This window comes from Diorhabda sublineata, chromosome 8 (genome assembly GCF_026230105.1).
Source record: "Diorhabda sublineata isolate icDioSubl1.1 chromosome 8, icDioSubl1.1, whole genome shotgun sequence".
Classification (NCBI taxonomy): domain Eukaryota; kingdom Metazoa; phylum Arthropoda; class Insecta; order Coleoptera; family Chrysomelidae; genus Diorhabda; species Diorhabda sublineata.
Window position 1 is genome coordinate 26,547,687 of NC_079481.1, and position 13,773 is coordinate 26,561,459.

Genomic DNA, 13,773 nt, shown 5'->3' on the forward strand with positions numbered 1-13,773 from the left:
GCTATTAAATGAACATGTCGGAGTAGACATTTTATCTTGAGAAAAAGAACTGAGCTAACATACTAGTAAACTCCTTTAACATCTCTTTAATTGGGTTGTTGACATACTAACTCGAGTTTCGTTTCGCCTTTCCAATTTAAGTGCTCTGTCATCGTTGTGAAAACTCCAAAATAATAGTATAACTGCCAGAAGGTTTTCATTTATGCGATGTATTCCATGAAGTAGGTTTAAGTGTTTCAGATTATAAGATTATCAGCTTACATGCGGGAAATTGAGTACTCACAGTTAAGATCTAGTACAACATTGTCAGTTTAGTCAGATTAGTTTTGTAATCTATTTTCATTCTAATCGTGCACGATGAAGGAATTGTTTTTTTTTAAACATGAATGTATTCAAATAGGGGAAAGTTTTGAAGCCGAAGTAATGAGATAATACTTATACTATAAAATGCAATAAACTCGTGGTACATGAGATTTGTTAAAAAAGTTTTGGCCAGATGAAAATTGCTTACACTTAAGTTGTAAGAAAAGAGAAGAAACATTTTCGAATATACTAGAAACACAATATATAACGGGAATCACAAATAGCAGCAAATAATCTGCATTGGTTGATTGAAAATCAAAACTGTTGATAGAAAACAAAGCTCTTATCTACTAGTCTGTAATTAAGCCTATATAGACATATGAAAATGAGCTCTGGGGTTGCGCTTCAAAGTCTAAGATAGATATTATCCAGAAATCCCCATCGAGAATACTCCATCCCCATCTAGTAGACGTTCTATAGTCTGTAAGAAATAATACCATTAACGTGGACTTGGGAGAGTCCACAGTACAAGAAGTTATCTATGAGACGATCATCATAGAATCAAAACAAATTGAAGAATAGACGTAGTATGAAGTATCAGAGGTTACATCACTGGATGTAAACTTCATCAAGATATGACAGATGTTAGATTATCTATCAAAGAATGGAAATTAATATTCTGATTGTTAATGGGAGTTTGATGTACAATAGATAAAATTCAAAATTTTGCATTCATTTAACGCAGCTGTCAAATATTTTCAATACCTCTTAAATAATAATGAAATAGAAAAATACTACTTTCCAATTGTGAACTAGCAAGAACTACTATTGTAAGAATTACTAGAAAGAAAATATTTCAATGTGTTATATATTAATGGAATAAAAAATTACGAGAATGCAGAAACTCATGAATTCGATATAAATCGTGAACTCAGACGTCCAAATATTGACAAACGCAGATAACCTGGCGTTAATACCGAGAAGTGGGAAAAACATTTTTTGGAATCAAGCAGGAAGCTAGAGAAAGGGACTAAAAGTAAGTATATAGAGTTGGAAAGAAGACAAAATGAAGCTAAGCATAAGAATATAAAAATAGGGAGATATATACTCGAGGGGGTTAACAATTTTAATTATTTGGAAGTAACAGTTAACAATCGAAATGAACAAGTAGAGGAAATCACTCAAAGGATCGACGCAGTCCACCGAGAATATCAGAAATTCCGGCATCTGATGCTATGCAAACAATCAGTAGACGTACTAAAATGAAAATCTACGGAACAGCAATAAGGCCAAAAGTTACCTTCGAAAGGGAAATGAGGAGTCTTCGAGGAACTTCGAAATAAAAATGATTGGAAGAATATATGGGCCACAAAAATTACATAATGGATAATATAGAATCTTTATGAACGCTGAAATGGGAGAAGTCTAAATCTTAAATTGCAGTTAATGCGAATTAAAAATAATAATGAAGTAAAAAAAATAAAATAATGGAAGCCTATAGGAAACCTGGTCCAGTCAAGAGGAAGTCATAAAAGTTAATGGGAAATTCAAATAAAATGACTGAACAAAATGGGGCAAGCGGATGGTGGAGTGATACCCAGGACAGAAAAAACTGGGGGAAAATTACGGAAAAAGCCAAAAAATGCTAGGAAATTTAGTTTAAAAGATGGTTAGAACAGAGTTCGCCTCACTACAAGGAATAAGTCGAAGAACTCTTGATTGAGCGATTACTATTCCTTTTGAAACGGATAGATGATTATATATAATTGACTGTATACTTCAATTTTTGCTATTTCTATGATTTTTTCGCTTCTTTTGTTATTTTTCACATTTGCTGCATATTAGAAAATTCTGTAAATGTACGAAAATTTGTCTCCAATTCAAATTAGACAAAAAATACCATCGTGAATAAGAACAAATCGTTAACACCGAGAAATAGATAAAAACTTCACCCCTCAAAGTTGAATGATTTTGGGCCATTACTCTCCCGCTTTTATTCAGATATTTTGTGATAGATTACCTAGTGTCTAGACAGATAAGCCAGTGATTTGAATGGTGTGAATCCCCTTTTAACAAATTTGTTTTAAATCGAGATTTTGCTGTGCAGGGCTCTCCAAGTTTCAAGAGATAAGACTATTCAGATCAAGAAAAATTTGTAACTAATGTCTTGAAGATATTTTTAACGCCAATCTGCTTTTTTATTACTTTCTTTTCTTTTTTTCTGCAATTGGTGATTTATCGAATAGAACATAACAACTTGATAATGTTTGGAATTTCTTTATCATAGAAGATCATCACATTCTTTGAAATAAGATGCTAATGAGCAGTTTCTAAAAGCAAAAGTATATATTATGTTCTTATGTGTTTTATTGATAATCAGTTTATCTTCGGTTTTAGTGACAATATGCCAAATTTGAGTTAATAACATTGTAAAACATCAATTACTAAAATCAAGTGAATTGAATAGAAACAAAATTTACTTCTTCTGGTGTAGCTGGAGATGATGGTATTGGAGAACAAACAGATAGTTAAGAATGGTAAAAATGTCAATGTAGTCATAGAAGAAGTATATTGAAGAATTGAGCAAACAGCTATGCTTATACTCTTAAAGTATAAGTTTTCACATATTCTTCTTCATATTCCAGTTAGTAATAACACCAGTTACTTTCACAAAAATATATCAAGTTTAGAGAAAAAATTTATTTGATTAATTTCAATGGACAATTTTTTATTTCAATGAGTTGAAACTTCCTAAAGAGAGTGTTATTCATAAAAATGGAGTAGATACAGACATAAGTCTGCCTGGAGTTGGTTAGGTTCGTTGCCAGAAATAGAATTTTGACATCGACACCAGTCGGTTTGAAGAAATACGCTGCTGAACTAAGAAGTCCTCTATGCAAACTCTTTTCTCTATCACATAAAAGGTTTCTTCCCCAATATTGTACGCTTGCTCGGTTTCAACCCACCCCAAATAAAAGGAAAAAAGTTTCTAACAGCTACAGTTCAATTTTTTAGTCCTAGCCATTACTAAGGTCATTGAGAAAGTCGTTAACAACAAATCTTGAGATATCTTGAGTTTGCTAATATCATCAGCGACTATCAATACGGTCTGTCAAAAAATATGGGGAATCCAGAGTAATCGCACTGGACATACCGAAGGCTGTTGGCAGGGTTTGACATGACAACATTCTAAATACGGTTTGTCGTACTCACTCATCGACTGGCTACATAGCTTTCTCAAAAACTGATCCATGCAGGTGACTATCGATATTCCCTATCTTGTCACCTACAGCAACATATCAATACCGATTCTGGAGTGGGGTGGTAGCAATCTTATTGAGTTTAGGCTGGAACTGCAGTTAAGGATTTGGTTTTGTCTGAACACAGAATATCATCATCACCGCAAATTCGCTTGTCGGGTGTTAAGGTTAGGAGCAAGGATTCCTGGCATAGTCACGTGTCCGAATTAGCTAAGGCAGTAGCACAAAAGCTTGGAACCCTCTTTAAGACAAAAAGCTCGCACAAAAATGTTCGTTATTTCAGTCGTTTTGAGACCAAGATGAATGTTTCAATGCACAAAAGATAAAAATTCAACTTACAGGCGATCCAGAGTTGACTAACAACTTGGATAGCTTCCAGCATAGGATAAAGATCGCCGACGTGCCTCTGGAATCACCTACCAAGGCACGTCTTTTCCGAACACTACAACCGACAGAAGCTCTAGATGAATATCCACATGGTAGGCACAACTCGAGCTACTCTAGTGCACTAGGATTTACCCATTTGTTATAATTATCAACTTTTTATTATAAAACTTTACATGCCCGAAATCTAAGCTGTAGGTATACCAATTTTTTCCCTCGTCACGTTAATCAGAAAAACTAAAGTTCTATATACACTGATAATATGATATAAATATTGTCAGGGACAAAACAAATTAATGAGTCTGCAGGTATAGAATTGAATATCGTTAGTTGTTAGTTAAACATATAGTTCTATAGCAGATAAAATAAAATTTCGTCTCGTGATAATAACTTTTCCGATAGAGTTTGAACAAATTCATTATTCAATATTACAGTACCAATCTCATAGTTTAAGGGTAGCTCGAGGTACATATATTCCAGCTATAACTTGCCGTTGATACAAACATGTCTTTATTATGCAAATTGCATTTTATTAAGCACTGTATCTATGCCTGTCCAAGCAAATGCACGTACATGCCATCATTTACATATTTATGGCGAAACAAGGGCCGAAATGAACACAAGTCCCGGTAATTAAAAAATTCATTCCATTGTGCTTTACTCTATACCAATGCAGAATTAGCCAATTCAACGACTGGGTGAACTTTTATACATAAAATGTAGATGAGTCATGTTGTAACACAAAAAAATTAACTGGATTTGATTTTGATTAGTGTGAGTTTTAGGGTTGGATCTCTAATATACCGGATGTGGTGATAATACGACAAATTAATGGGATTTGTTATTGATTTATAAAAGTTTGAAGCCGATACTTTTTCAAACAGATGTTGCTCATGGGCGGCTAGTGCATAAGCGCTGAAGTGCTGCAAATCTCTGAAAAAATATAACTAATACAATTACTACAACATTTTATATGAATTATTCGAAACATTCCATACCTCGCAGTTACCTTGTAATACCCTGATGAACAATACAGTAAAGTCACTTCGGTTCACGCAATTGCAGTACAGATCTTTTCTACGCGCTCTTTCCATGACTTTCAACGACTCATATCATAATACAGGTGCTACAAATCAGTGGCGTGTTCGCTGCACTCAGTCCTGCGCAACCCGTAATGTATGAGGTAGATGTCGAGTAAATCGCTTTTTTCGAGACTTTCTAAGCTGTATAGTTTTTTAGGATGATTTGAATTTAATAACAATATACTAGAATAGAGTGTGAGTGTTAGTATAAAGTAGGGGTACCAAAATATTTTGTACATATTTATAAGAAAAAAAGATAGAATTAAGGACGAAATGTGGGTAATTCCCATAAATTATTATAGAAAGAAACTGTTAGATACACCTTCACTTGAATAAGTGAAGTATCTCTAAACATAGGTTAAAGGGGGTGATGAACTGTTTAAACTGTTTAGGACATTGCAAATTGAAACAGTACAATAAAAGTAAAGAATAGTGAAGACGTCGAGAAAGACGTAGAGTAGTACTTACATTCACATTTTTCTTCCATGGCAATCGTTCAAACAACATAATATTTAATAGAAACTTGATAAAGACGACTTCTTACATGATAAGTTTTATTGTAAACATCACGAAACTCCTAAAAATGTTTACAACGAGTCGCCATTGATGTCGTTTCTATTGAAATAATCACTTTTTTGTTTTTTTGTTCTTTATTGAAGATATGTTATAAAAATATAACAAAAGGTTATAAAATTACACTTAACTAAACAAAACAAATGTACAAGTGATAATGAGATAATGATCTAGGGAAGTATAATGACGAGGATTTTTTAGTCACATTGCGCTTCAGTTGCTTAAGACTGATGTTTACATGATTCTGTATGGTAGAAATAGTTTTGATTTCAGGTCTGATGTATGCACGGTGTGACTGAAGGAACCAGAAAACTGGATATGTCAAACAAGATAAGAAAATCATGAATCATTGCGCTCAAAGTAGTGCTACGTATTTAGAACTACAAAAATTATTGCAATTAATATGGCATTAATAGGATAGAGAAGTGGAAAAAATGGCGCATGAAACAAACAAGGAAGAGACTTGAAGTACAAACATTATAAAGTACAAATAAAACGTGTAGTTGGCGAAGACTCCATTAACCAGATTTGTGACATAACATATTCAACTTAATTTGGTACTTAGTACCAGCAAGATAATATCATTAAATTGAACCAGTTTATCATCATCTTTCCAGTATTGTTGAGTATTTGTTGCAATATTTGTCACATTTTTTCATGCCTCAATCTTCACAAGTTCATTTCACTCGTTTTCAACTTCATTTACGAATAACAGTAGGAGAACCGTGAGTATTTCCGAATGCCATGGATATGAGGAGCCATTTCCATAATATATGTATAGGTATCGACTTATTCAAGCGAATATATCAACACTTTTACTTGCTATATAATTCTCATTAAAAGAGATGAATCACTGAAATATTTCATAAGATATTTTTGATTTGACATATCACAAACTTCACGTATTAAACCCAACTTATGAAGGTTATGAATCACCCACTATCATTACTAAATTAGTCCACATCTGGCCCAAACCGCAAACTTCAATACCCCATCCTTTCATCCGCTCTTATGGGCATTAACAACATCGTATCATCTAACGCACTTTCCACGTTATTCTGACCAAATTATTATTCGAATCCATGACTCATAATTGTTTGGATATTGGCAGAGATAATAAATGGTGCTTAGTTGGATCAATCAATCATTGTGTATACCGATATAGAGACTAAGGTGAGGATTTGATAGATAGCATCATTCGAACTTCAATAAAGACGTGTTTTGCTTTATTTATCAGAAAAAAAAATGGGGTTTCACTATGGATTTGACTTTGATTCCAGTTTCGTATTCTATAGTGTAGAGGCTTAGAATACTTTTAAGTCTCGTTATTATTTCTACTGCTTAGCGAATAAGTATAAGCCAACTTTTCTTGTTTCTTAAACACTCCTTCATTAACTATGCATGTGACTTTCTATGTTATGAATTTTGCACACTAATTGAATACCGATGACTGTAGTTTCACAAAGTCGTAAAATTAACCTTTCCAGGGTCATTAGGCTCTAATGTAACGGAAAATGTTGAATACTTGTTAAGTATTGGTGATAAAACCTGATTTTTTAAATTTTCACGCTATTATCATCAGGAACACTGACCGGAATGTATCGGAAGCTGTGTTCTATCGGAGACGTACGTCTACGAGGATGGTCTCAGAAATACCCAAGAAAGGAAACACAAAAATGAATGAAACTGGACTAAAAGCGTGGGGTGTAATTTTTCAAAACATATTGTAATAAACACCCCACCCTTTCAAAATATTGACATTAATTTACGCATTGTGTGTTTTTGAGGTTCTTTTTCAAACTAAGATCATAAGTGATGCTAAATATTTAGCTTGGTAAGTCATTTCAATAAAATAAAATATGTATCCGTATAGCTAGAAAGCCCTGTATCACCTATAAAATAACTGGTCAAGTTTACAATGAATTTCGATAAGAATTTTCATCACTATTATTTTTTTAATCCTTCTTATATCAATTTTCCAGATTTTTTTATTGTCGTTCTATTCAGTTTTTCGAATCCAAAGTTACATTCAACGTATGGTCTTTTTATCTTTTTCAAAGTATTTTGTACTTCTTCAAAAATTACCAAATTATCTGTATTTAATATTGTCACATATGCTATCCACTACCACTCGAAACACTTTCTTTGGTTGTTATTCTATTCTATATTCTTCAATACTGCATAATCCATTCCATAACATTTTAAGTTATTTTCTGCATATTCTGTAATTGTTGTAAGCTGTATCAAATTAAAGTGGTATTTTAGTAAATGGAATTAGGTAACACTCATATCCTTATTTCATTCATATTGATAAGTTTATCTTATCTTCCAGAAACTGTTAGTGTCTATTTAATTCACGAATAAGCATACGTAGGTATGAATTTTCAATTGCAAAATGAAAGCCCAGTAATAACCAATCAACATTTGAATAATCTCTTAATTCCATACGAATACGACGTCTAATATGAGACAAGGTAGTCGTTTAAGTAATTGAACGGATTACATTAGACAGGATATGAATGTTTAGTGGTTTTGGTATGTTATGACTTAGATTTCAATTAACTTTACATTACTAACAATGTTCTCAGAACTAATTCTGAGAACATTCCATATGCTGAGATCTGTTTAAGGCAAAATTGTAGTTATTTGATTTTCTTGTAATACTGAGAGATTTACTCTAACAACAATTTTATATCAGCAAGCAACTCGTAAATAAGAGATGAATATTTTTTCAATAATTTCCAACGTTCCACTGATCTATTGATTGAATCCTTTCCAAATTGTGGCTTTATTATAGTGGCTTCAAAAAAATTACCAATAAAATCACAACTTTACGGGAGCGGCCATTGAAAATGTTTGTTCTTTTAAATATTAGTTACATCTAAACTATTTTTTATCAATATTTATTAATTTATGTAGAGCAAATTTGCTCTTGGATCTTCATTTTCCGATTGTTGATTTTATGTTTCAGTAATAGCGATATCCAAAACCTCGAACTACAAAGCAACATTCTAATTATTGCACATTTAGTATTTTAAAATCAAATGCGCTACTTCAAAAGGCTATGTCTAGTCCCTATATGACGCTAAAGGCAATTCATATCGGTCCTGAAAATTTCGTAATAAAATAACTTTGCATTTTATATCCCTTATCTTTTTTATCTAATTTGTTTTCTCTGTCAGAGAATGTTTAGAAAATTACCTGGTGAATAAATAAATTACTGTCAGTGATATCTCTCACAATTTCTAATGACACTTTATTATAACCAAAACCCTCTTTAGAACTATCCCAAATCTCATTTTAATCTCCTGTATCGTTATTCTATTCTAAATTATGGAAAGCCTCAGTTTCAGCGTCAGTAACATCGATTATGTTATCAATATCTCCATCATAATTTCTATTAATTATTGTGGAAGCATCTTGGAACAAAAATGCAAATTGATTTGAAGAAAAATACTCTACTTTCATTAGGAATAATAAATATATATAAATCGAGTATAAATTGAATAACTACCTGAAGCTATTATTAATAAATGTATTGTCCTCGATAATATTGTGGTTTCTTTAATCTCAAATTTTTTAGAATGGAAGAATATATGGACAATTCACCACGGATAGTGCAAGTGATCTTTCGAACAAGTCTCTTCACGCTGGTTGCAGTTCAATTCCATTGACTTGCGTAAGGTGGCATGTTACTTTCAGCCACTAATTGTTACGCCAAATAGTGTTAAATTGTTAGAAATCGGCGCGAATGTGATAACGATTAGTATTGGCTGAAGAACGTTGAGTCAAAGCTAGTATGAAACTGCATCTTTAAACTCAATGGAAGTACACAATAAAGTTACTCTGGCCACCCGGAATGCACGACAATGAGCAAGCCGATCATATTGCTGAAGAAGGCGGGACAATTCCTTTTATAGAACCACAAACTGTCTTAGATTTCCCAAAAAACCATAAAGTCTTAGTCATAAATAAGTTGGCGAACGAGAAGAAATGAGAAACATAGAATGTCCGCAGGTCTGGAACAATATTTCCTGCACCAACTGGTCTTGAAAAGCCCTTTCATTGAATAGAGACGAGCTAAGAAGAGTTACTGTTATGCTGACTGGACACTGGTGACCTACCACCTGAAGAAGGTTCGGTTCGGTTCGGTAAAGAACCAAAGGAAGGCGTCGAACACTTCCTTCATAAGTGCAAAGCAATCAGATAGGTTGTCGTTGCTGCTTGACTGGTAAACTGTCCGGGGTTCACAATAGATCAATAGTCAAAGTGTTAGCGAGGTAAATTCAACAATCTTATGGCCTGAAATAAACTGTTTCTTGAAATTCCAATGATATCAGAATCTCAAAATCATATTTGGGTTCGTATATAGACCACCATTTAGCTGACCTAATAAAGACAGAATTGACATTCTGGACATGGTAATTCATTTCTGAAATAAATCTCAACTGGTAACAAAATACGTCTAAGAATTATCATTATCATCACATCCTATCATTATATCAAGGCAGAAAAGCACTAGTTTATTCAAATATTCAAGAAAATTTACGATAACGATAACATCAACATTGACTAACTATTGGTGTGAAATAGAGGAATTTCACATTGATTTTAGTGAATGTGATACCTCAACAAGGTTTGAGAGATATTGTTAAGCGTAAAGTAAGATTTACAATCAAGCGCAGAGCAAATTTGATCCCCAAAATATTGTGTAACAATATTGGATCGCAAACGGCAAACTTATACACCCGATAGTGCACCTAGTGATCTCTACTTGTTTAAGAAGGAAGAGATGGCGCAAGTAACTGATTAGCTGAAATAGTAAGTGGAAGATTTATATGGAGAAGGAGCGTAAATACTTGACCACCGTTATAATGAGTATTTAATTTATTTCATTCAATTTTGAACGTGGATAATAAGTTTTTTCTGGAGCTTCCTCTTTTAAACCTTAAAACGATCATTAGTTCTTATAGTATGAAGAATTGTCATTCTAGAAAGCTGAACCAAGAATTATGATTTTCACATTCATTTTAGTTTTATAGAATTGATAAAATGAGGAATAAATTTGTATACCGTCAAATAAAAGCATCTCTTTATAACTAATGTCCGTCACAAATCGATTTCTTAAGGAAATCATTTCTACTTTTAGTAAGTTCTCCAAACAAAATGAACTATTAGGGGTAAATGGTATTGAAATTTAGAAATTCTGTCCAATGCTAACAAAATAAATTTCATACTTTATACCCTTCTCTATTATTCTCCCAATAAAACAAGAAACAATTTAAAAATTCCCGACTTTAGTAATAAAAGCACTTACGGCAGCATTGTGCTTTTACAAAATTTTTCCATTGGTTCGAAATCCAAAAAAAAGTATTATCTCTATAAGCAACCGACCAGAAGTTAATGCCTATAAAAGTCACTAATAACTAATTTTTACGAGTCTTGAGCTTGAAATACGAAACTTAATTGTAAGAATAAGGAAAAAATTATTAGTTCAGTGGGTGGAACAGCAACCGTATTATCATCTACTTGGCTTTTGGAAATGTCCTGAGATAGTATTAAGAATCAATAAAACAATTACCTTGCAATAGTTCATGTAAGGTAGAACCCCTTATGACTTTTTTTATTGCAGTGTGGAATTATATCAATGACCTTTCACCCAATAAATTAACTTGGTGTACTCGTTACCTACAATATTACTTCTGTTCACATAAGCTCGGAAAACTGAACTGAAAGATTTTCAATTATTACAATATAATACTTAATAATAGATAATTTGTTTCTTCATAAGGCAGCTTTATATGGTGCAAGACAACGTGCGTAAAATTGCATTCAACTTATACAAGTCTCTTACTACTGCATCATGGCTGCCCCTAACAAAAAGTCCATAAATTCCTAGCTACCAGTTTAAAAATCAAAATGACAAAGTTCAACCAAATGAACAAGAAATTAGTCAGTGAATAAATGGTATTAATTATATCTGCTGCTGCTTCGCTTTTGGAGCTTGATTGACAGGTTGATTGGTATGCTAGAAGTGAGTAGACTTCTTCCTAGAGTTGTAACTCTTGCCACTGTATCATGGCAGCCTCTAATAAATATTCCATAAGGAAATTGAACAAATTCCTAACAGTTTAAAAATCAAAATGAACAAGAAAAAAATTGGTCAGTGAATAAATGGCAATTATTATATCTGCTGCAGCTTAGCTTTGGAGCTTGATTGACAAGTTGGTTGGTACTCCAAAAGTACCTAGACTTCTCCCTAGAATTATAGCTTGCACGCAATAATAATGGCACCAAATCGATAGTGTTGCAAGTGCAAGACTGCTTGAAAACAACAGCTGAACTTAATCTGCGCTTACTTTTGATCAAGAAATATAGCGTGTTGCATTGCATTTCAAGTTCTATTGCATCATTTCAATCGGCCCATAGGTACAAGGAATTATTTTGTTCAAAGAAAAGCTTCAAAATTCCTATAGATTGAAGTAAATAAATACCAACCATATCGGTTCGTATCTATATTTTGTGTGTAAAATGTCAAACAGTGTGTCAAGTTTTTTTTTATTTTGTTTATAAATTAATGCGGTAGTCACTTTCACGACCTCTTCCAAGTTCAAAAACAAAATTGATCTGATCGGATTTGATTCAATTTGAAACGTCGTTATTGAACTCAAAACGTTCTGTTCATCTACAACGCCCACCAACGGCAACATTTAAAAGTAATTTTCAATAAATTCATGGTAATATCGTTCTTCATAATCGCTGGTAAGTTTTTCTAATTTTTAACTTTGTTTCTTAAATATAGTGTTCACAAAATTGCTAATATATTTGAGATTATTCTCAAGTAACATTACTTTCCTGTCTAACTCATATCATTGCAAAGTTGATTTAAGGCCGCTTGACATGATGCAAGACAACGTGCAATGCAATACAAGACGTAATATTTCTTGATCAAAAGCATGCGCAGATCAAGTTCAGCTGATTGTTTCATGCCAGATTGCAATATTATCGGTTCAGTGTCATTTTTTATAGCGCGCATGTTGCAATTCTAGGGAGAAATCTAGTTGCTTTTAGCTCAACAGTTCAGCTGACTATCGACAAACTTTATTTTCATTGTTAAGCTAGGCACAAATATCAAATAAAATGTAATACTTAAATATGCAGTATAATGACCTTGCAATAAATTGCAATTTCTTGCACGTTGTCTTGCATCATGTATAGCGGCCTTTCTTTCTTTTAATTTCAAGCAATGTATACGAGGTAAAAATAGTATCCAAGGCCTGTCTGAATACATCATATAAAACAAAACGAGTCAGAGTCTCGTTTACAACTTCATGTAGCCATTTTGCACAGTTAAAAATGATATGAAAGACGTTATTCCTCTCTAATATTTAAACACCAAATGTCGTACACAACGAGCGATACAAGAAACACTGTTCACACGCCCTCTTACTTATCTTTATACATCAATAACGCGAAAACCGGCATTGATTGGGCGCAAAAATCAAATATTGTTAAATAACTGTAAGTTCTTGGAAAGCAACAATTTTTAAATTTTAATCACATTTCTTTTTAAGTATATGCTTTTATAATCAGAATATATTAAGTAAAATCCATGTGCAATTTTTTTTGTTGACCCGTGTTATTTTTAGTAATCGGAAAATATTGACAGTTTTCCTCAGGATGTTGTCTAAGTTATCAATACTCAAAAATGTCTTCATTTTATAGTATAGAAACAACAATTTTCAGATTCAAGACGTGATCAAATTCAGCTCCTGGTCTAAAAGAAATATTATATTCAATAATTCAGAAAAGGGCGTGGATAACTTCCTAAAGTCTTACTTAATGTGGTGCTTGGGGTGAAAAATTAACATCAAGTCTGGTAACTTAGGAGTGGACCAGCTGTTACTAATATCGTATTAGGTACACTCACGAGCCATTTGTACTGGTTGAATTTTCCTTCATAGGCGTAGATTAACTTGATGAGGGTGTCCGTGTTGCGAGATATACAGTTTTAGTTTAGGCAACAGTTGTTGTTACAATGTTTGAATATTAACGTACCTCATTTTAATTATTTTCGGAGTTAGAAAATTATTCTCATAAACAGGACGCCGGACTTTAATGTTTGTTTGGATTTTATTAGGGAGTTTTCAACTTAATTGTGAAGAGAAAAT

The 13,773-nt window shown here is 32.9% G+C and overlaps 1 protein-coding gene across 1 annotated transcript in view; it reads left to right on the plus strand.

Moving 5' to 3' along the window:
* The first annotated feature begins 1,872 nt into the window (after positions 1–1,872).
* LOC130448293 (craniofacial development protein 2-like) overlaps positions 1,873–13,773 on the plus strand; it is a 51,163-nt gene continuing 39,262 nt past the window's right edge. The window contains exons 1-2 of the mRNA XM_056785580.1: positions 1,873–1,972; positions 3,905–4,042. Coding sequence (XP_056641558.1) covers positions 1,873–1,972; positions 3,905–4,042 — 238 coding nt within the window. The remainder of the gene's footprint in view (positions 1,973–3,904; positions 4,043–13,773) is intronic.